This window comes from Peromyscus californicus, unplaced genomic scaffold (assembly GCF_007827085.1).
Source record: "Peromyscus californicus insignis strain IS unplaced genomic scaffold, ASM782708v3 Scaffold_8__1_contigs__length_139910024, whole genome shotgun sequence".
Taxonomy (NCBI): domain Eukaryota; kingdom Metazoa; phylum Chordata; class Mammalia; order Rodentia; family Cricetidae; genus Peromyscus; species Peromyscus californicus.
Genome location: NW_026294606.1, coordinates 52,857,618 through 52,880,017, shown reverse-complemented (window position 1 = coordinate 52,880,017; position 22,400 = coordinate 52,857,618). Strand labels below are relative to the sequence as shown.

Genomic DNA, 22,400 nt, shown 5'->3' with positions numbered 1-22,400 from the left:
GTTTTGCCTTACAGTTCCTGGAGCTGTCATCCATCTCAGCAGGGAAGGCATGGAGCTCGTGTGGGCCAATCACCACGCTGAGTCCACAGTCAAGAACACCAGAGATAGGATCATGCTATAAAACCTCAAGGCCTCCCCTAGTGACAAACGGTGGGGCACCAGGCACTGGAGGAGGCAGGAAGGATCTTCTATTGACACCCTTCAAGGAAGGGTAGCCCTGTGACACATGAGTCTTGGGATTCAGCCTCCAGAACCGTGACACAATAAGATTCTACTGTTCCAAGAACCCTAGTTACAGTCATTCCCAGCACCATGTCTTAGCACATGGTGTTTAGAAATGTAGGCTTTAGACCTCAATCTCTAAAACATAAAAGGACAGGGAAATCTCAAGACAATCCAGGATTTATTGTTAAAATTTTGTCTCTGGCAAACCCCTGGAAGTCAGGGTCACTCACCAAACAGCTTGAGTGGAAGAAGAGCTGGGGAGAAGCCACCTAAACAAAAGTCCCAGAAAACTCAGGGCTTGCCTTTTTCCTACCCACCCAGCACTACAGCCACTTAGGAAGAGCCCAATTTGTGTAGTATCTGTCCTTTACAGGGTTTCCATAGTGATTTATAAAGCATTTCAAAACACAAGCACCTGCCATGAAGTGACAGTAGCAAAGAAAAAGACCTTCAAATCCCAGAAGCTGTGCTGAAAAGACACAGCCCTGGGCCCTCCCCCACTGCCCACCCTTCATCAATGAAGAATTGGGAGGGGATCTGTCAGGTTATTTTTGTGGGCAGCATTGTTTCCTGAGGCAGCCCTGTTTGCACATGAACACATTTTATTGCATACAAATGAAATCTTTAACCTGCCAATTTATCTCTTAGTTTTATATAGCAGATGTCTAAACATCAGTTGCCTGCACAATATCAATGGGCACATGACAGAAGCATTAATATCCAACTCACTAAAACAAAAAAAGCTGGTTTGATTTTTGATATTTTTATTTGGTTGCATAAAGATTTGGTCAATACCTGCAAGGACCAGGGACAATAATGATAAGAATAACAGTTGCAGCATCATTATTGAGCATTTACCAAGTGTGATGCACTATGCTAAGCATCTAAGAAGTGATAATCCATTTAATCATTCCCAAAACATGATCAGATGAAACTTAAAAAGGATGGCCTTGTAAATTGGTTAAATGGGGCTCATAGGTTCTGAATGACTTACCCCAGCTCATGGGCTGCAGATTTGGGATTCCAACCAAGTTTCTATGCTGCTTGTGACAGTCACACCATGCAAGCTTCCCTAGTGAAAAGGCATTCCATAATTAGAACACAGGGTTGCAGCTGCAGGACCTGGAGGAGAGGTGGCCACAGAGTCACCACACCTTCTAGGCCTTGATACTTACCATACACATGCTGCTTTAATAGAAATGTGAGCTGGCCTTAGGATAAGTTGGTGTACATGCACTTGTGTGTATGTGTGTGTATGTATAAATGTATATGCTTATGTGTATAGATATACATGTATATGTGTGTATACATGTGTGCCTGCATGCATGTGTACAGTACTCATTGTGTATTGTGAGTGCATATATATTTGTGTGTACATGTGTGTGCATGTGTATGCTATTTGTATTACATGCTGTATGTGTTCATGTGTACATACTTGTGTTTGTGGGTTCATCTGTCTGAAGGTGAGATGAGAGGTTATGGCACAAGGAGATCTGTGGTGAACAGGTCTCCAGAAGAGTAGCCTGAGGTGTTCTGGCGACTTAAACACTGGTCTCTGATTCTGAAACAGTAGTTCTCAATCTGTGGTTAACAACCCCTTTGGGGTCATATATCAGATATCCTACATAACAGATAGTTACATTACAATTCTTAACAGTAGGAAAATTACAGTTATAAAGTGTAACAAAATAACTATAGTTAGGGGGTCACCACAACATGAGGAACTGTATTAAAGGGCTGCAGCATTAGGAAGATTGAGAATCACTGTCTAAAAAGAAAGCAAACCAAGAATGAATGTAAATCCCCCCTGCAAGTCTTTCAGGATGTCTCCCATCAAGTTTCACCTGACCTGAGATTGCTGCTATGCAGAACAAAAATAAGAAGGAACTGTATGTTTTCACATAAAGGTTGCCTGTTCAGTCAAGAGCACAAGGCAGGCACCTGCTCAGACCCAGGGAAGCGCCCTGCTCAGACACAGGGAAGTGATATGCTCAGACGCAAGGAAGTGCCCTGCTCAGACACAAGGAAGTGCCCTGCTCAGACACAGGGCAGGGACCTGCTCAGACACAGGGCAGGTACCTGCTCAGACACAGGATAGGCACCTGCTCAGACACAGGATAGGCACCTGCTCAGACACAGGGCAGGGACCTGCTCAGACACAGGAAAGTGCCCAGCTCAGACACGGGGCAGAGACCTATTTAAACATGTGGTATGGACCTGCTTACACACAGGGCAAGCACCAGCTTAGACACAAGACAAGACAAGCTCAGACACAAGACAAGGGTCTACTCAGATGTAGAGTGGGAGCTTTCTCAGACAGGAGAAACAGAAACAGAGCAAGGATCTGTTTCTGCCCAGAAACAGAGCAAAGATCAAATCAGGCACAAACTGGACTTTCAGCAAAAGCAATGCTGGGGGTTACTTCCTCACACCCAACTCAACTCCTTGCTAAAGTCCTGGACCAGGGAGAAGCAGACAGCAGACAAGTGGGGCCTCCTCTGGAGGACTGCATGAGGCAGAGCTGAGGAGAGGGGTGTGCAATAGCCAGCTGTCACAAGTTGCTTCTGTCCATCGCATCGAAGAGCACTGATGCTTGTGTCTTACAGGATTTTGCAGACTCTGTGTCCCAGCTGGTTACACAGAAGTTCCGTGAACTGACAGTCGGCCTGACATCTGTGTATGCCCGCCACAAATCACTGGCAGGAATCGTCATGACAAAAGGTAACTACCTTTCTTTTCCTATGGGAATTTTTGTCTCCATAGAAAGAAATGTTAATATTAACCTGGTCCTAGGAGACAAAGGATGCTTCCTACCACATGGAGATGGACAAAGGAAGACAATGTAGAATACAAAGATATTAGTGGCCACCTGATACTACCAGAAAAACCCCGCTGGCAGTATTGTGAAAACTTTTGATACTTCTCTTGATTCCCATGAATTCCATAAGATGTTTATGCATACCCTTACTTTCAAGAATGATGCCGGTATTTGTAAAAGCTGGAATCAGACACCAGTCTACCACATAAGTCACTTGAAGCTGATAGATAAGGAGGTGCCCTGCTTCTCTGTCCCTTCTAAGGTGCCTAAGACTGCTGACTGGTGATACCACTTATACAGAACAAGCATGCTACATGAGTCTGTACACAGAGCAGAAGGATGGAGCCAGTGTGTACAAGAGAAGTCAGGTGTGGAGGTGGACTGTCCAAGGGATGCTGGCTGTCAAAGTACCTTCTTCTCTCACCACCGAATGTCAGTGGGCCCTTTTCAGTGTACATTCTGCACATCCATTCCCACCAGTAGAAGGCCGTGAGAAAAGAGTGGAGGGGACACCAAAGGGACATAAGAGGACACAAAGAAACAAAGAAGTGATGCAGCAGGGACAAAAAGGAACATGAAAGACAGCAAGGACATATGGGAATCCAGTTGGGACACAGTGCACAGCAGACACGGAGAAACATGGCGGACAGGGAAAGACACAAAGGGACATGGAGAACGGGGAAGATACAGAGGAATACAAGACACTGGGGTACATTTCAAAGTAGCTGCCTCCTGAGTGTTTTAAGATCCTCTTGCTGGGGTATAAACTACTGGGTGAAGATCCTCCCTCTTATCCAGGCTCGTCATTCCAATCTGCTCACAGAAATAGAATTCCATTCTAGAAAAATAATGACAAGGCCTGATAGGAGGTCACTGCTACTGTATGCCAGGTAGGGAGAAAATGATGATTGGATTTGAATAATCAGATTCCTGAAATTTTCTAATTACTAAGCAAATGTAACTAATCCTTAGGTTGTGTAAATCCAAGCATTTTTATTTCCAAAGTGAATAATGATTATCAATAAAAATTATTTGGGAGCAATAAAAGATTCACACTCACACGTGACTTTGTGTAAGTAGGCAACTTCTAGGACTGAAAAATTATCTGGTGTCCAAATTATTTACACTTAAAAAATGAAAAAAAATCAAATGACTGTCAGAGTTTCCCTGTCATTCTAGACACCTGGGAATCACTCTAATATCCAAGAGCAATGGAACAGGAAAACAAGCTCTCAGGCCCCATCATATGCCTGGTGCAGTGTATATGATCCAGCCTTTCCAATTCCTGCATCTTAGCAAAGTGGAAATCACAATGCTTCCTCACAGTGTAATTTGTAAGATAAAGTACATCAAATGCTTTGCAAGGGGAAAATCACTCTACAGACACAATATTCTGTTCTAGGGCGAAGCAATTTGCTTTTTTCAGTGATATCATTGTATGTGGTGTCATGCATAAGCCTGAGCCACTGTGAGGGCTGCCTCCCCTCCCTTTGCACATTGAATGGCATCTGTCCCTGAAAAACAGGAAATGTTCTAAATCCAGGGCTGAAACAACCTTTGCCAAGATCATCACTGTTGGGTACAGTCTTGTCTCTACCCAGCCACCAATCTTCTTTGCACTTACCACCATTCTACATGAGAAGACTCAACCTCTCATTTGAAATCTAATGGCCCATTGAGGGAGCCAAAATGAATCCAGCTCCATCTACAGCTAGTGTGACTCAAGGCCGGTTATTTGGCCTTTCTAGGACTTAGTTTTCTCACTCATTAAAATGAGACTAACGTAAGGAATACCTACCTAGTGGGGTTACCGTGAAGGTTAAATGTGTGGATGTGTAATACACTTGGAAAAGGCTTGCTGGTTAAATTTTACTTTCAACTTGACACAACCTAGACTCACCTGGAAAGTTTTTTTATGCTTTTGTTGATTTATTGAGAAGTTAATACAATATATTTTAATCATATTCTTTTCTCTCCACCAACTCTTCCCAGATCCATCTATCTTTATGCTTCTTTGTACTTTTTCTCTCTCTCTTTAAAAAAAAAAAAAACACGCACACACAAATAAACATGGAGTGTGAATTGTGTTGGCCAAGGGTCTTAATGGAAGATTATCTGGATCAGGTCATCCTGTGGGCTTGTCTGTGTGAGACTGTTTTTTAAAAATTGATTTTTAATTGATATAGGAAGACCCAGCCTATTGTGAGTGGCACCTTTCCCCAGACAGGGGTTCCTGAACAATATAAGAGATAAGAAATTTAGATGACATCTAGCAGGTAAAGAAATAGGCCCTTACACATGTATGTGTCTCTACTCTTCACTGTGGATGTGATGTGACTAGTTGCTGGAGTTCTTGCCTTGACTTCCCCTCAATGATAGACTATCACCTGAATTGTAAGCTGAACAAACCCTTTCTCCTCTAGACTGCTTTTTGCCAAGATATTTATCATAGCAACAGAATGAAACTAGAAAAGAGTTCTAACTCATAGTAAGAAACACATAATGTGCATTGTAGTCATGCTATCTTTGATGCACATGTTATTAGCTGGGTGCCAACAATACTAAGGTTCTGGGGGAACAGCAAAAAATAAAACTGACCAAGTGCCTACTCTTGTGAATCTGGTATTCAACTGGGGAATGTGTCACTTATAAAAAACAACAAAAACCAATACAAAATAATCCTAAGAAAGTATCATACACAGAGTCAGAACACACAAACAAAACATTGGCAGTTTTTAAAAATGTGAAGTGCCTCATCGGTTTCTGCCAGGACAATTCAGCAGGAAAAGTAAGACAGAGAGAGGGCAGAGAGAGAGAGAGAGAGAGAGAGAGAGAGAGAGAGAGAGAGAGAGAGAGAGAGAGAGACTCCTCTTTTCCCTTGTGCAATACATGTCCACGTTCAAAAGTCTACATGAGTGTGACTCTGTGAGCTGGTTTTTAACAGTTTCCAGCTCTGAATATCTTTCCACTTTCATAGGAAACTGAAAATAGCAATTTTTGGAAGCTATCTTGAGACTTCACGTGGAAAACAGTTACGTTTTACAAGGGCTTATGAAAAGATAATGCTTCAGTTGCCAGCAAGCACACTATTTTCTATACAGATGATTGATTTATTTATGTGAACTAAATTCAGTATGTGAAAGAGAGTCTTTACAAGGTAAGGCTTTGTAACCAGTCATCTGTGAACCCTGGAGTATCAATTGCTGGAATTTGCTTTCCTGTTATAAAGGGAATAGTTAATAAACTTTGATTTAGAAAAGATTATAAAGAAATATGCAATATAATGAATAAAATATTTGTAAATATTCACTTACTCAAATTTGTGTGCCATGTAAACTTAATTCAAGTTCAGTTATTCAAGCAAATGCCCAAGGAATTCTAAGAGAGAGTGATGTGCATGCTATACCAATTACAATGCAATAAATTAAACTGATTCTGAAATAAATTTCATTCAACTTTCACTATTTGTAGAAGGAATATTATATTTTTAGCCATTATGAGGAATACTATTGGGAAAATAAATACTTATGAACAGGCTGATTTTTTTAATCTTCATCTAATTAGCCCGATCATGTGGTAAAAAAATCAAATAGCAAAGAACTTATGAATAGAAACTAATATTCCCCAATTTCATTGTTCTCCATTTCTATCCAATAGAATTTGTTTTATTAATCCTTTGAGAATTTCTGCATACACAAAATGTTTTGATCATATTCATCCATAACTCCTTCAAGATCTTACCCTATTCCCAACTTCATTTCCATAACTTTTTAAACCACTAAGTCCAATTTGTGCTAAACCTATGTGCATGGGTGTAGGGCCATTCACTGAAGTGTGATCAACCTACCAGCAGCCACAGCCTTAAAGAAAACTGACTATCTCTCTCCCAGAAGTCATCCATTGTCAATAGCTCCTTAGCTGGAGTGGGGACTTATGAGCATCTTCCTACTCGATGCTGAAATAGTAGCTGGCTTGTTCTTGTACAGGTCTTGTGCAAGACACCACAGCTGCTGTGAGTTCATGAATGCAGCATTCTTGTCGTCTCAGAAGACACTGTTCCATCCTGGTCCTCCCTTCTGGCTTTTTCAATCTTTCCACCTCACTCTTGCACAATATTCCCTGACCCTTAGAGAGTAGGGCTATGATACAGATGTCTCTTTATAGCTGAGCACTCCCTAAACACTTATTCTTTGTGCTTTGACCAGTTGTGAGTTTCTACATGAACCACCATCCACTATAAAAAGAAGTTTCTCTTGTAAGGACTGAGAGCTGCATCTATATTCTACCCAGTTTGTTAATTTGTTCCCAGAACTCCAAATACAATTGGTTCCAAATATCTGTATTTTCAATTCTAGCTAGTATCTATTAAGCAATGTTGCAATCTAATACTCCTTCATTTGTGAGTTTTGTAGTTATAATTTTATGCTATTACTAAGTATGTGTTATTGTATCCAATTTGGATTGTACAGCTTCCTATTCTGGTAGTTCAGCCTGATAGCCACTCAGCCTTTTACTTACTAGCCAAATTCTCGCAACTATAATTTTTAAAATAATAGGATCATAACTGTTAATGCTTATATTCTAATTAACTCTTCTATATTTTGAGTACCACTAAGAGTTGAAAAACAATAGCCCAACATCTGCATAAGTAGGCAATTGTGCATAACTAGGCACAGAAAAAGGCTGTGACCCTGAATTATATTTCATTCTCTACCGACACAATTCTTCCGAGAGAGCAACTCTCTTATCCAGGTCACAGACTCTCACTTCTGTCACTAACTCAAAATCATGTCACTTGTTTAATTCATATTCCGGGCTAGATCTTCTCATGTAAATCTTCAAGTATGTATCTATTTCCTAATGTCTTAATTTTCTTTTTTTTTTCTTAAAAAGGGAAGCAAAAAATGACCCTTTAACACATTTACTAAGTCATGTAGCTAATTAATCAGAATGTCCACAGAATCAACACACATCTTCCACGGACAACACCCTCAGAGCCCTGTCCCCAAGGACCCTGGCACACCACTTTTAATCTAAAGCCCTGGCTCCAAAATCAATGCCTTTCATCTCTGCCACTTTTCTTTTTTTTTTTTTTCAGTTTATTCTTTATTAAAGAATACTCCTCCACTGTTGATGGGAATGCAAACTTGTACAACCACTGTGGAAATCAGTATGGCAGTTTCTCAGAAAATTGGGAATTGAACTACCACAAGACCCAGCCATACCACTCTTGGGCATATACCCAAGGAATGTTCAATCATACCACAAGGGCACATGCTCAGCTATGTTCATTGCAGCACTATTTGTAATAGCCAGAACATGGAAACAATCTAGATGCCCGTCAACTGAAGAATGGATAAATAAAATGTGGTACATATACACATGGAGTACTACTCAGCAGAGAAAAACAATGACAGCATGAAATTTGCCGACAAATGGATGGAACTAGAAAAAATCATCCTGAGTGAGGTAACCCAAACCCAGAAGGACAAACATGGTATGTTCTCACTCATAAGTGGATTCTAGATATAAAGCAAAGAACAATCAGACTGCAACCCACAGAATCATGGAGGCTATATATATAGAAGGGGGAACGCTAGGATGACTGTGGCTTATAGTAAGTTTTGGTTTTACTCAATTACTGAGCAAGCCTCAATGAAACATTTCACTATTAAGATAAGAATTTATACTGTATCAAGCTAATAATAGAAAAATTAATTAATTAATTAATTAAAAAAATTTAAAAAAGAAAAAGCTTTTTAAAAAAAGAAATTTTGCATACCATCCACAGAGCTCCCTCTTGTCCCTCCTCCCACTTCCCCCCAGCCTCCTTCCCCAATCCATCCTTCATCCCCTCCTCCAAAAAAGTAAGGCCTCCCATGGGGAGTCAGCAAAGCCTGGTACATTCAGTTGAGGCAGGACCAACCCCTCCCCCCTGCATCAAGGCTGTGCAAGGTATCCCACCACAGGTAATGAGCTCCAAAAAGCCGGCTCATACACCAGGGATAGATCCTGATCCCACTGCCAGGGGCCTCTCAAACAGACCAAGCTACACAACTGTCTCACTTATGCAGAGGGCCTAGTCCAGTCCCATGGAAGCTTCACAGTTGTTGGTCTAAAGTTCATGAGTTCCCACTAGTTTGGTTTGGTTGTCTCTCTAGGTTTTTCCATCATGATCTTGATGCCCCTTGCTTATAGAATCCCTCTTCTCTCTCTTCCACTGGACTCCTGGAGCTCAGCCTGGTGCTTGGCTGTGAATCTCTGCATCTGTTTCCACCGGTTACTGGATGAAACCTCTATAATGACAGTTAAGGTAGTCACCAATCTGATTACTGGGGTAGGTCAGCTCAGGCACCCTTTCCGCTATTACTAGTAGTCTAAGCTGGGGTCATCCTTGTGGATTTCTGGGAACTTCCCTACCACCAAGTTTCTCCCTATCCCCATGATGTCTCCCTCTATCAAGATATCTCTTTCATTGCTCTCCCACTCCATCCCCTACCCTCCATTGCCCCCCCATCCCCAGTTTACTCAAGAGATCTCATCTATTGCCCCTTCCCAGGGTGATCCATGCATCCCTCTGAGAGTCCTCCATGTTAGCTAGCCTCTCTGGAGCTGTGGGTTGTAGTCTGGTTATCTTTTGCTTTACATTTAGTATCCACTTATGAGTGAGTACATACCATGTTTGTCCTTCTGAGTCTGGGTTACCTCACTCAGGATGATATTTTCTAGTTCCATCCATTTGCCTACAAATTTCATGATGTCATTGTTTTTTTACTGCTGAGTAGTACTCCATTGCCATCATCAAGAAAAGAAATTCAGACTGAAGAAATAGCTCCGTGTTTTAGAGTACTTTTTTTGCAGAAGATCCAGGTTTGGTTTCCAGCACTGACATGGTAGCTCATAACCATAATTCCAGTTCCAGGGGATCTGGCAACCTCTTCTGAAATCCTCAAGCACAAGGCACCATGGTACACATACAGACATACACACAGGCAAAACATTCATACACATAAAATAAATAAATTATAAATTCTTTTAAAGGAAAGACATTCTGTTTTTAAAATATGCACAAGAAAGCCCAAGTGTGACAGTATGCCTATAACCTGAACACTTAGGAGGCTGAGGCCAGTAGGGTATTATGAGTTTGAGGACAGTCTGGACAACATAGTGAGTTCTGGACTAGCCAGGACTACAGGGAAAGATCTGTCTCAAAATTTAAAAAAAAATGAGCATAGGAGAAGAACTTTGTGAATAATGTCTTGAGTTGGTTCTCATACTGCCTTAATAGCTATTCTGAGCAAGGTGACTTACGTCTTGACAGCATCAGTCAGCCAAGCAGTCAAGGGTGTGGCTTTACGAAGTAAGTCTAGTATTTCCATAATAAAGTGGTTGTTGAAGAAGCAATCAATCATGTCCATTTTAAGTCCTTCCTGAAAAGCAGCCAGGTCTGGTTTAGTGGGAAAATATAAAAATGCCATTTTATTCACCAGTGAAAAATTCCTGATTTGTTTCAAGTTCTAAAATGTAGAGTGCGTTTTGCCTGTGTGCATTGGCCCCAAACCTAAAATGAGCATGTGAGGTAGGGAAATCTGCCTGCAGGGTCCTCAATGTATTTCCAGCTCAAGTAGAAATCACACTATTGTATGCAGCCAGATAAAGCTGATATGTAAATGCCACTTTCCCATTTGCACTTGAAAAAATCATGATAGTTCAGACACATCTGAAACTTCTTCCATCACAGAACATATGTGTACACTTGAAAAATCATGACAGTTCAGACACATCTGAAACTTCTTCCATCATAGAACATATGTGTACGCTCACCTGACTAGGGCCTAGCAGAATCATGACATAGGAAGTTTATTCCCCAAATGTCTCAAAGCCTCTTCCTTTCCATTTTCTCCCACGGATGACTAGAAAACACTTTGATTTTGAAATTAAACAGAGTCTTTTCATTTACATCCAGTCAAGCAGGAGGAAAATAAGCTGAAACAAAGGAACTGGACCCAAAACAATCACACTAGCAGAAGCCTGATACCGGGATGAAAGATGGTAAATTATCACTTTGATTTCTAGAAATTGATCTTAACTACTACTAAACACATACAACACAGAGTTGCTGCTCGTCCTTGTGATCTGTTTGGGCACATTAAGATTCATAGATGCCGACATCCCAGAACAATAAGGACTGCTGATGGGCAATTGATTTTTAAATCTTTGGTTGAAACTGTTTAGACTACAAAATGCGGGATAGATTTTACTACCCCTGTGGCTGACCCTTGTGTAGCTTGAGTGCCAACCCATCATACTAAACATCTCTCTTTAAAATAAAATCAGAGAAAAGCAGTCCCTGACTGGATATTTATCCCAGCCCACCTGTACTCATGGCTCATTTAGAGACAAATGGTTTAATTTAAAATAATTCACAAGGTGCTGATGAAAGCCTCAAAGCTAAAGGGGAGAGCCATACGTCTAACCACGAGCCACATCCTTCTGAAATGCTTGAGTTTATTCCTTCTCGGTGAGGAAGCATTTAGGAGGAAAACAGGTTTGTAAAAAGGAAGAAGAGGTCTGGAGAGATGGCTCAGGTGGTAAAGTGATTGCCTGGTAAGCAGGGGGACTTAAATTCAATCCCCAGAACCCACATTAAAAAGCTGGGTGTGGTGGTGCATTCCTTGTAATCCAGCACCAGGAAGGTAGAGACAGGAGGACCTCCGGGACTTGCTGGCCAGCTAGCCTAGTCCACTTTGCAAGCTCCAAGCCCGTGAGAGATCTGTCTTAAAACACAAGCTGGAGTGGACAGCACCTAAGGAACTACAGCGGAGGATGTCCTCCGGCCTGCACATTTGCATGTACATGTGTGCACACAAAGAAACACTTCTGCACTTTTAAAATCCGGGACTTCATTCAAGGCTGTTCAAACATTTCTACATTTTTCCAATCATCGGCTCACAACTGAACGTTCAATTTCAACTCTCTTCAAATTGCCCAAAAACTTTCCCTTAGTAAGAAAATCCAACACTGTAGCTCAAGACAATAAAACAAGCATCTCTAAAACCATGATCCTGCTTTTGAATGGAAACATAACACGGTTTGTTGATGAAAGAAAGAGAAAAGAAAAGACACTGACATCTATTTGTTGCCTAAGTGCCAGGCACTGTTTTCAAGTGGTTAAAGTGTTGTCTTAGCCAGTAAGCCAAAATTTTCAAAATATTCATTCATCTCAATTCTCTGTCTCTTCCCCCTTCTGTGTGTGAGTGTGTGTGCTTGTGTTTGTGTGTGTGTGTGTGTCTGTCTGTGTGAGTGTGTGTGTGTCTGTGTGTATGTGTCTGTGTGTCTGTGTCTGTGTGTGTGTGTGTGCATGTGCGTGTGCACGCGCGCGTGTTAGAGCTAATCAAGAAACAAATGTGAAACTGGACAAAGCTGCAGCCCTTTGAACTCCCTGTGGACTTTCGAATATACACACTTGATGTCAAGATTCAAACTTCTTTTTATCTAGTTGACCCTAAATTTTTGAGATTTTTCTATCTACATTAAGTGATATGAAAAAGGGTAGATACCTTTTAAACATTGGCGAAGGAAGTGGTGACATTCTGAACAGCTCTGTATGGGGGGCGGGGAATTGTTCACATTACAGTGTGCCAAACTGCTTTGTGTCACTATGGTAAAAACCCAAGATCAGGCTGGGCGGTGGTGGCGCACGCCTTTAATCCCAGCACTCGGGAGGCAGAGGCAGGCGGATCTCTGTGAGTTCGAGGCCAGCCTGGTCTACAGAGCGAGATCCAGGAAAGGCGCAAAGCTACACAGAGAAACCCTGTCTCGAAAAACAAAAAAAAAAAAAGAACCCAAGATCATCAAATTATAAACAGAAAGGTTACTTTGGGTTCACAGTTTTAGAGGTTCTAGTCTATAACCCCTTGATCCAGGTGCCTTTGGAACTGTAGCAAGGTAGCCCATCAAAGCAATAGCACATAATAGAACAGAACCAGAAGGCAAATAGACAGAGGGAGAAAGTGGTCCCCAAGTCCCCTTTGTAGACATATCTACAGTGACCTAATCATCCCCCTAGACCCCACTTCTAAACATTTTCACCACCTCCCTATAGAACCAAGCCATCAGCACATGAGTCTTTAGGGATACTGAATATTTAACCTGTAACACACAGCAGAACAGCGAATGTCCTGCTCATTTCTTGCCCAGCATCTTAACAATCCAGACTACAACAGCAGCTTCGCTTTGGAGTTATCCTGGTGATGGTCAGCTACAGAAGTGAGCCAAGAAGACAAGGTTAGGAGAGAAAGAGAGGAAAGGAGAAAGTGAAGTCTTGGTGGGGAGCTGCTGAAGAGCAAGATGGTCTCAGATCAATGCACACCTGTATTATTCAGCCAGAAATCACGGAAAGATGTTTTAACTCACCAACCAGATTTGAATCAAAAGCAAGTCACATGGTTCTGTCCAGAAAAAAAGAGGTGGTATTAGGAAGGAGAGTAAGTCAGAAGAAGAACTGAGAGCCTGAGTAAAATTTTCCCTTTGAACTGTTTTGAATACAATCCCATATTCATCTTCTGAAAAACAGACAGCAAGAATGGAGCACACACACACACAAATGGAAATATCAAGTGGTTGCTTATGGACACAGAAAGCACTGCCACTTAAAATGTTTCCTCCGTGAATTATGTATGAGCTGTGGCTTTGTGCTCTCATTATTTCTGGGTTTAGCACCAATGAGGAGACCTTGTCAGTTATCTCCGATGCAGGGAAGAAAAGACTTCTCATCGATCAGACCAGGTGTCACATAGCTGCTCCTTTGATACAAAAGAATGAGTTACTAATGGGGCGAAGAGCATGCTCAGCCCAATCCAAACAGGGAGATAAATAGATTCTTCAATCTATTAATTGCAAAGGGTTCGTTGTCATTCTGCGTCTTTCTTAGAAGTAGGATGAGGGCATTGAATACATTCACTGAATAAAAAAATTACCATATTTATATCCAGTGAAACTCTTCATAATGTTGATGTTTGGAGACATAACTAATGACATCCTCATAAGCTTTTCTCTCTCTCTCTCTCTCCCTCTCTCTCTCTCTCTCTCTCTCTCTCTCTCTCTCTCTCTCTCTCTCTCTTTCTCTCTGTGTACATGTGTATGTATGTGTGTGTGTGTGTGTGTGTGTGTGTGTGTGTGTGTGTGTGTGTGTGTTCATGTAGATGTGTGCAAGCACACATGTGGGAACGTGCCTGTACACGTTTTTTCTGGAGGCCAGAGGTTGATGTCAAGCATCTTCTTCAGTTGTGTTCCACCTTGCTTTTTAAGACAACACTGAACCTGAAGTTCACCAAATCACCTAGGTGGCTACCCAGTGAGCTCCAGGAATCCTCCTATATCTATCTTCTCTGTATCTATCTTCTCTATATCTATCTCTTATAGACACAGCTACCATGCTGAGGTTTTTACATGGATTCTAGGGACTGAATTCTGCTCATTGTGCTTGGAAGCCATCTCCCCAGTCCTCACCTCAAATTTTTAACATATGCCATGTACTGCTTTGAATGCTATGCATTTTAAAGTTCATGTTTGACTGCAAGAACTGAGAAAGCTGATCAGCAATGTCTTGAACAAATTCTTTTTTATTAGTGTCTTACAACTGACAAACTGAGCAGGCTTCATTCAAGCCTTTGATAGTTTCAGGGTCTGCCTAAAGCTCCCTCAGCCCATCTCAAAACTGCTTACTGTAGATATCCCCACAAGGCCAGAACAGAAAAATGAATGCTTCCTGTGTAATCTTGCTGGCTACAAGTTTATCACTGGCTGACTGTGGTGGTTTGAAAGAAAATGGCCCCCAAAGGAAGTGACACTCATAGGAAGTGTGGCTTTGTTGGAGTGGGTATGGCCTTGTTGGAAGAAGTGTGTACTGTGGAGGTAGACTTTGAGGTCTCATGTATGCTCAAGGTACACCCAGTCTCTCAGTTCACTTCCTGTTACTTGCAAGATATAGAACCCTCAGCTCCTTCTTCAGCACCGTGTCTGCCTGCATGCCACCATCAAGAACTTGAAATATGCAGGGGTGGTGGTTCCCACCACATCTCCCTTTGACTCTCCTATCTGGGCAGTGCAGAAGACAGAAGTTGTTATCAGGGACTGAGATATTGTTGTGATAGGCCTGACCATGTTGTTGCTTAAAATAATATAGACTTTGGGAGTTTGGGTTAGGAAATCAGTGGAATATTTTAAGTGATGCTTAATGGGCCATTCTAGTAGGAGCAAGGAAGACAGTGGTGCTAAGAATTATTTGAACCTTGGGCCTGGCTAAAGAGGTTTCAGAGGAGAAGAATATTGATATGTGGCCTAGAGATCATTCTTGTGATATTTTGGTGAAGAATTTGTCCTTGTCCAAATAGTCTGCCTGAGGCTAAAGTGAAGAGTTTTGGATTAATTCTTTGGCAGAGAAATTCTCAGAATAGCCTACTATAGACTCTGTCCTATGGTTATTAGTGGTAACTCTAAAAAAGATTTATAATGAAAAAGAGCAAGCTGAGCAGGGTAAATTATAAAATGTAAAATTTGAGGAGAAGGGAGTACCAGGAAGTGGAATGGAGCTAAATCCTATGTTCAAGGAGATAAAAAAGATTAAGAAACAAAATAAAAGCAGTGGTAACCTCAGGGTAAGATCCTACCCAGCTAAATTTCCAACTTATGAAGTGGGGGAATGTGAAGGCAATACAGACCCCATCTTAGGGTAGGGCCACCATCTTAGAGCATCTGCTTTACTCAATTCCAGAAAGGACCTCAGGAATGTACCATGACAACTTGAACAGATACAGAGCAGCATCCTCCTGCAGACATCCTATCTTCTGTTTATGGCCCTTGAAGATATCTAGATAATCCTGCTGAGCAATCCAGATATTCCTGTTCAGCGGGTTGTGCTTCCCCGCCAAAAGTCTAACCCAATCGTTTCAAATGTGGTCTTGCACCCAAAGTTTCTAGACCAACAGTTTCAAGAAAAATTACCTTGCCCCATATCCCTTCTACCCAATCCCAAGCATGCAATTCCAAGCTTGCAATTTTTCCCTATAAAAACTCTCTACACCTGGGCTCATGGCTGCCACCACATTTCCTTCCATCTGCCACGTGGTGGCCCAGGTTGAACCTTATGTGCTTGCATGGGGGAGGGGGGAGAGGAAAGGAACTAAAGAAAAGCTTAGAGCTGAGTGTGGTGGTGCACACCTTTAATCCTAGCACTTGGAAGTCAGAGGCTGGCAGATCTCTGAGTTTGAGGCCAGCCTGGTCTACAGAGCAAGTTCCAGGACTGACAAGCTTAGGCAATGGAGAAAACCATGAAAAACAGGAAACTGGTAAAGATGCAATTAAACAAGGTGGCAATGTTCCAGGCCCAGTAAGCACCAGAACTTGGCAGCTTCAGCCACATGGTTCTGGACTTAAGGATAGGAAAAAGGAGTTGTGGAATATTCCTTCACAACTAAGGAAAGCCATTGAGGCCAGGCACATGTCAGGGGTGTCCCTGAATGGAGGCCTAGTAGAGAGGCCATTGTGTGAAGCTGTGAAGTTGAAGCCTGGATTGCCTTGGAGACCCCAAGATGTTGCAGATGCCAGAGTTATAGGATAACTGCCAAAGAAAACTGCAGGGAGTGGAACCAGCCCAAGAGGAAAAAGTGTGTTGCAGTCAACAAAGCTGAAAGGAGCTGGATATCTGAAAAGTGTTTTGACATCAGACATGGAGATGTAGAGTTTGGAATTTGCTCAGCTAGTTTTCAGTCTTGCTTTGGTCCAGTATTTCCTATTTATGCTCTCTTCCCTATGTTTTGGAATGGTAAAGAATATCCTGTACCATTATATGTTGGAAATATGTAATCTGTTTTATGATTTGATTTTATAGGGGACTGCAGTTAAGAGATTACATGAATCTCAGAAGAGACTTTGAACTTTAGAGTTTTAAGCATTGTTGAGACAATGATAGACTATGGGGACTTTTGAAGTTGGACTGAATGCATTTTTACATTATGATATGGATATAAGCCTTTGAGCTCAGGGAGTAGAATGTGGTACTTTGAAAGAAAATGGCCCCAGAGAGAGAGGCACTATTAGGAGATGTGCAGATTTGGAGTGGGTGTGGCCTTGTTGGAGGAAATGTATCACTCTGGAGGCAGGCTTTGAGGTCTCATACATGCTCAAGCCACACCCAATGCCTCAATTTACTTCCTGTTGCATGTAAAATGTAGAACTCTCAACTCCTTCAGCATCATGTCTACCTGCATGCTGCCATGTCCCACCATGATGATAATGGGCTAAACCTCTGAAACTGTTAGCCACTTAATTAAATGTTGTCTTTTATAAGAGTTGCTGTGGTCATGATGTCTCTTCACAGCAATAGAAACCCTAACTGACACTGACTCAGTCAGAAAAAAAGAATCATATTTTCAGTCCTTATAGCAAAACCAAGAGGGAAATAGTTTGTTCTAGTTTCATTTCTGTTACAATGATAAATATCCTTGGCACAGGGAAGGAAGTGTTTATTTGGCTTATGATTCCAAGTTACAGTCCATCATTCAGAGACAGTCAAGGCAGGAACTCAAGCAGCTAGTCACATATCTTCACAGTTAAAAGTAGAGAGAATAAGCATAGCTTGGGTGGCTTTGGGCTAGCTTTCTAATGCTATTCAAAATCCCTGCCTTGGGAACAGAACCGCCTACAATGGCCTGGGTCTTCTACATTGATTATCAGTCAAGACAATCCCCCACAGACACGCCCCCAGGTCAACCTGATCTGGATAGTTCCTTAGTCTGACTCTCTTCCTATGTGATTCTAGGCTGTATCAAGCCATCAGTTTGAACTAACCAGCAAATAAATGCTTGATAAACCAACAGGTAGCATATCAACATACGTATTCATATCTCATTGAACCTTAAATTTCTTAGGTTTTTTTAGGTACAATATTGAGAAATAACTCAGTCATTAACTGTGGTGGGAAGAGTTGCAGAAAGGCCTATGGCAGTGGGAAGGACTGTTGGAGCTTCTCTATCCTCAGTCCTCTTAGGTGTTAAAATGATAAGTGGGTGTCAGCCACATTGTTTTCATGCAGACAATGTCAAGTCTAATAGTTGGAATATGATTGTATTTATCTGCCTACACACTTCCTAAATCAGATTCCACCTCACACTTCCTTCTGAGGTGGTATTAGCATGTATACTGATTCATTTTTATTGTCACTTTGACACAACCTAGAGTCACTGGGAAGAGGAAACTTCAGTTGAAGAATTGTCCCTATCAGACTGCCCTATGTCCATGCCTGTGAGGAATTGTCTTGACACAGGAGGCAGCAACCAACTATGATATTACCATCCCTAGGCAGGTGGTCTCAGACTATATAAGAAAAAGAGCTGAGAGTCAGAGTGTAAGCCAGTTAGCAGCATTTCTCCACTGTTCTTGACTCCACTCCTATCTCAAGTTTCTGCCCAACCTCCCTCAACATTGCATTGTGACCTAGAAGTATAAGCTGAAAAAAAAACTTTTCTTCCCCAAGTTGCTTTTGGCCAATTTGTTTTATCACAGCAACAGAAAGCAAATTAGAATAGCATATTTGACTCACTGTAAATCGCAGACACATGCATGAAGTGTTGTCTTGTGGACCAGCACATCTCTAACCAGGGTTATGATTCTCAGTAAACCATGCAGCCTCCTACTACAAAACACAAAGAAAGGTGGCTAGCTCTGGAGGCCCCCAGGTTCACCTTCAACCCCACTTCTAGAACATCAAGTTTGGGACAGTTCAGTTTTCTCAAAAGGTAGCATTGCTCACTACCCAGCTGATATCTTGATCTCATCTATGACAATGAACTTGCCTCTTTGGAGTTGTAGTAGTGAGGATGGCCAGGGCCTGAGTTGATTCCACATGGTCATCAAGTCAAAATAACCTCAACATTGTGTCTATGATCTGCCAGGTACCTTTCTCCAAGCTGGGCTTTACCTGGACAGATCAGCGTGTGTGATTAGTGTGCAGGCCTAGTCTTCACAATGCTCAATGCATGCAGCGGTTGTCAACCATACAGCAGAAAGAAAACCTCATAGCAAAGCACCTGAGACCATCATATTCCCTATTGAGGTTACATGTGAATCCTAAGTCCCAGGCATTTTAGAAGGAAAATGTATGAGTGTCATCAGAGTAGAAGAAGCATTCATTATTAGCATCCTTAGATCCAAATACTGGTTCAAATTTGGCTCTATTAAAACCTCAGATTAGGTCTGGGCAGTGGTGGCACACACCTTTAATCCCAGCACTCAGGAGGCAGAGCCAGGCAGATCTCTGTGAGTTCGAGGCCAGCCTGGTCTACAGAGCGAGATCCAAGACAGGCACCAAAACTACACAGAGAAACCCTGTCTTGGGGGGGGGGGAAGATCTCAGATCAACTGGACCCATTCTCTGCTTACCAGGATTCCTGCCAAACAAGCTAGTATTCTTCCCAATGATAGTCTCACCAATCAAAAGGAAGAGACAGGCATATCCTCCGGAAGCATCTTCTCTTTGTTTTATTTTATTTTTGAGACAGGGTCTTATGTATCCCAGCTGGCCTTCAGTTCTCTATGTAGCCAAGGATGACCTTAGACATCTGATGCCCCTGCCTCCACCTCTTGCGTGCTGGGATAACAGGTATGTGCCATGGTGCCCAGTCTGTGTGATGCTAGGGTTTGAACTAGACCAGCATTCTACCAACTGAGCTTTATCTCCAACCCATATTTTTCTCTCTTTGAAGAATGGTAATGAGTCTGTGATTACAGAATTTTTCTAACAAGTAGCATGCTAAAGGATGTTATCAGGTATATAATTACTGTAGTTACTCTAACAAGTGTTATGCTGATGTTTAGAAAGCTGGGCTCTGTGGCTTAGTCAGCATCAGCATTTAAGATTCACTGATGGAGTGCTTTGAAATGTGAGCACTGAGGCCAATGGTCACCATAGCATCTGGAGTCTCAGCAGAGTCAGGGGTTCTTTGTAGGTAACCCTGAATCCTTTGTGCTCCTTATGTGTGCAAATCTCAATGTGAGATTAGCTGCCTCTCACAGTTAGTAGTTTCTTTCCTCAAATTGTTTACCCATCCAACAAAAAGAATCTTTTTCTTTTCTTTTCTTTCTTCCTTCCTTCCTTTCTTTCATTTTTGTGTATGTATGTGTGTGTTTGTTTTTTGTATGTTTGTTTTGCTTTTTTGAGACAGGATCTCACTATTATATAATTTTAACTATCCTAGAACTCTGTGCATAGATCATGCTGACCTCAAACTTCCAGAGATCTGCCTGCTTCTGCCTCAGGAGTGCTGGAATTAAAGATGTGTACCACCACACCCCGCTGAAAAAATAATAAATAAATAAATAATAAATTACCATTTCAGAACTGGACCTTGACAGCTTATAGACAATAGAAGAGATGAAAATTCTGCCTGTGTTTTGTCTGTGTATTTGTGATCTTCAAATTCACCTGGTCACAAGCATGACCCAGAAACATTGCTAAAAGACATACTTCCAGGGACCTGACAAAGGCGTGTACTTTCCACAGTTCAGTCTTGTGTCTTGACAGGAAACTTGAAGCTCGTGTCAGCATTTATGTGTTTAATAGTGACTTAGAGATTCTCCTGATTAAATCAGCTCAGGGGGAGGGGGAGGGGCATTAGCCTGTCTGTGTGTTTCACAAGAGGACTCTTAGTTACTCCAGAACTGGTGGGGGCAGCTTGGCAGGGAGGGAACCCTGGAAGGCAGGCAGTCATGGTGCTGGAACTTCCACAGGCTGCAGCCCCACGGCATCCTTATCATAGTTCCATACTCCATCTGACTCAACTGACCTCTCCAGAGTTCGATGGCTTCAGACAAGCCACTTGTCCTATGCAGTTCTGTTTTCTAATTCATCTGGTAGATAAGCCTTCAGCAAAGGTTCCTTTTCTTCCCATCTCTAACACTGACCCAACTCTTTCAATCACCCCTTCCCACCCTCTCAGATGCCCACAGCTCTGTTATGTCCATAATCCTAATTCCTTCTCTCCTACCATGCCAGCCTCCTTCCCCGACCTGTGAGTGTGTGCAGATGACATAGAGTTCAGGACCTGAAAACAAGGGACAATTTGTATATCCTCACTTTCTGGAGAAATTCAGTACTCATCATGTGGACAGATGAATGAAAATAGACAAAAAAAAAAAATGTCCCCTTGATACTATCAATACTTCTCACTGAATTTTCACTTAACCTATACCCCGGTGCCAACTCATGTTTATTTTTAAGATTCTCTTGAATTGCCTGCCTTTCAGCTGCTCCAAACACTCTTGTTCGTGTATGAAGAACACACAGTTTGTTGTGACTATAAGCAACTACAGAACACATGATTTTTAGTGTTGTTCTAACTATGGAAGTCAGAGAAAAAGATGGGTAGATAAATATAATTATATGGAGATAGATAAATATAATTATATGGGAACTGAAACGTATCTCACAGCAATAGCTAAAAATTGCAGTGTTCAAATTTTTAAAGTTTGCATGATTTTCTTTAAATTAACTTTTTCCCCACAAGGCAATGGAGTTAATTGAATTTAATGTAGTTAAATTTACTTGGCCAGTGTTTCAAGTAAGTAAGAAATGAAGTTACCTCTGCTCTGAGCCTCACAGATGCCTCATATTTGTGCTGTACTGTCTGGTATCCATTTCAGGTGTACAAGACACTGACATGTAACTTCCTGGGCGCACTAGCAATGTTTGGAGAATAAGAACGTAGAGGACACTGGCCTCTTCTCGTTTCCAGAGATGACCATCAGTTAACATGCTGATGAAAGAAAAACCTCCCCACTAGAAGCCAAACTTTTCTAATTCTAGCCCAGTTATGCCTCTAGATCAGAAATGCCCACGGCGTGTGTTTTCACTCACCTGATTTTGAACTAATTAGAGAAGAATTTAGAGTGTGGAAACTGAAACTTAAAAAGAGACAAAAATTTATTGCAGAAAAAGCTTGAAAATAAAACCATGTTAGTCAAATAGTGACCGGAAGTAGGATTACAGGCAGGCTGATAGTCTCTGCAAAAACTCAGAATACAAAGCACAAAGAGGCTGGGAGCTCTTACACACCAAACAACAGCAATAAAATGGAATTGTGCGCATGATCACTGGGGTTGATCACTGGTGAAGGTTTCCCAATGCTAGGAGCCAATACATTGTGAAAGAACCTTCCTGGGGGGAGGGGGGGCATGTGCAAACCTTATTATGGAGTCATTAAACTCCATGAACATGATATTTGAAAACAGAATCAGAATATATTATATACCAAACCTTTGGACAGTCTATGTACATGATAAAAATACTTTCTTTCTATCT

The 22,400-nt window shown here is 41.7% G+C and overlaps 1 protein-coding gene across 4 annotated transcripts in view; it reads left to right on the top strand.

The window, feature by feature from the left end:
* Adarb2 (adenosine deaminase RNA specific B2 (inactive)) overlaps positions 1-22,400 on the top strand; it is a 543,626-nt gene that overhangs the window by 451,162 nt on the left and 70,064 nt on the right. For all 4 annotated transcript variants that reach the window (XM_052729375.1, XM_052729373.1, XM_052729372.1 and 1 more), the window contains one exon: positions 2,832-2,946. In XM_052729375.1, the coding sequence (XP_052585335.1) occupies positions 2,832-2,946 (115 nt within the window). The remainder of the gene's footprint in view (positions 1-2,831; positions 2,947-22,400) is intronic.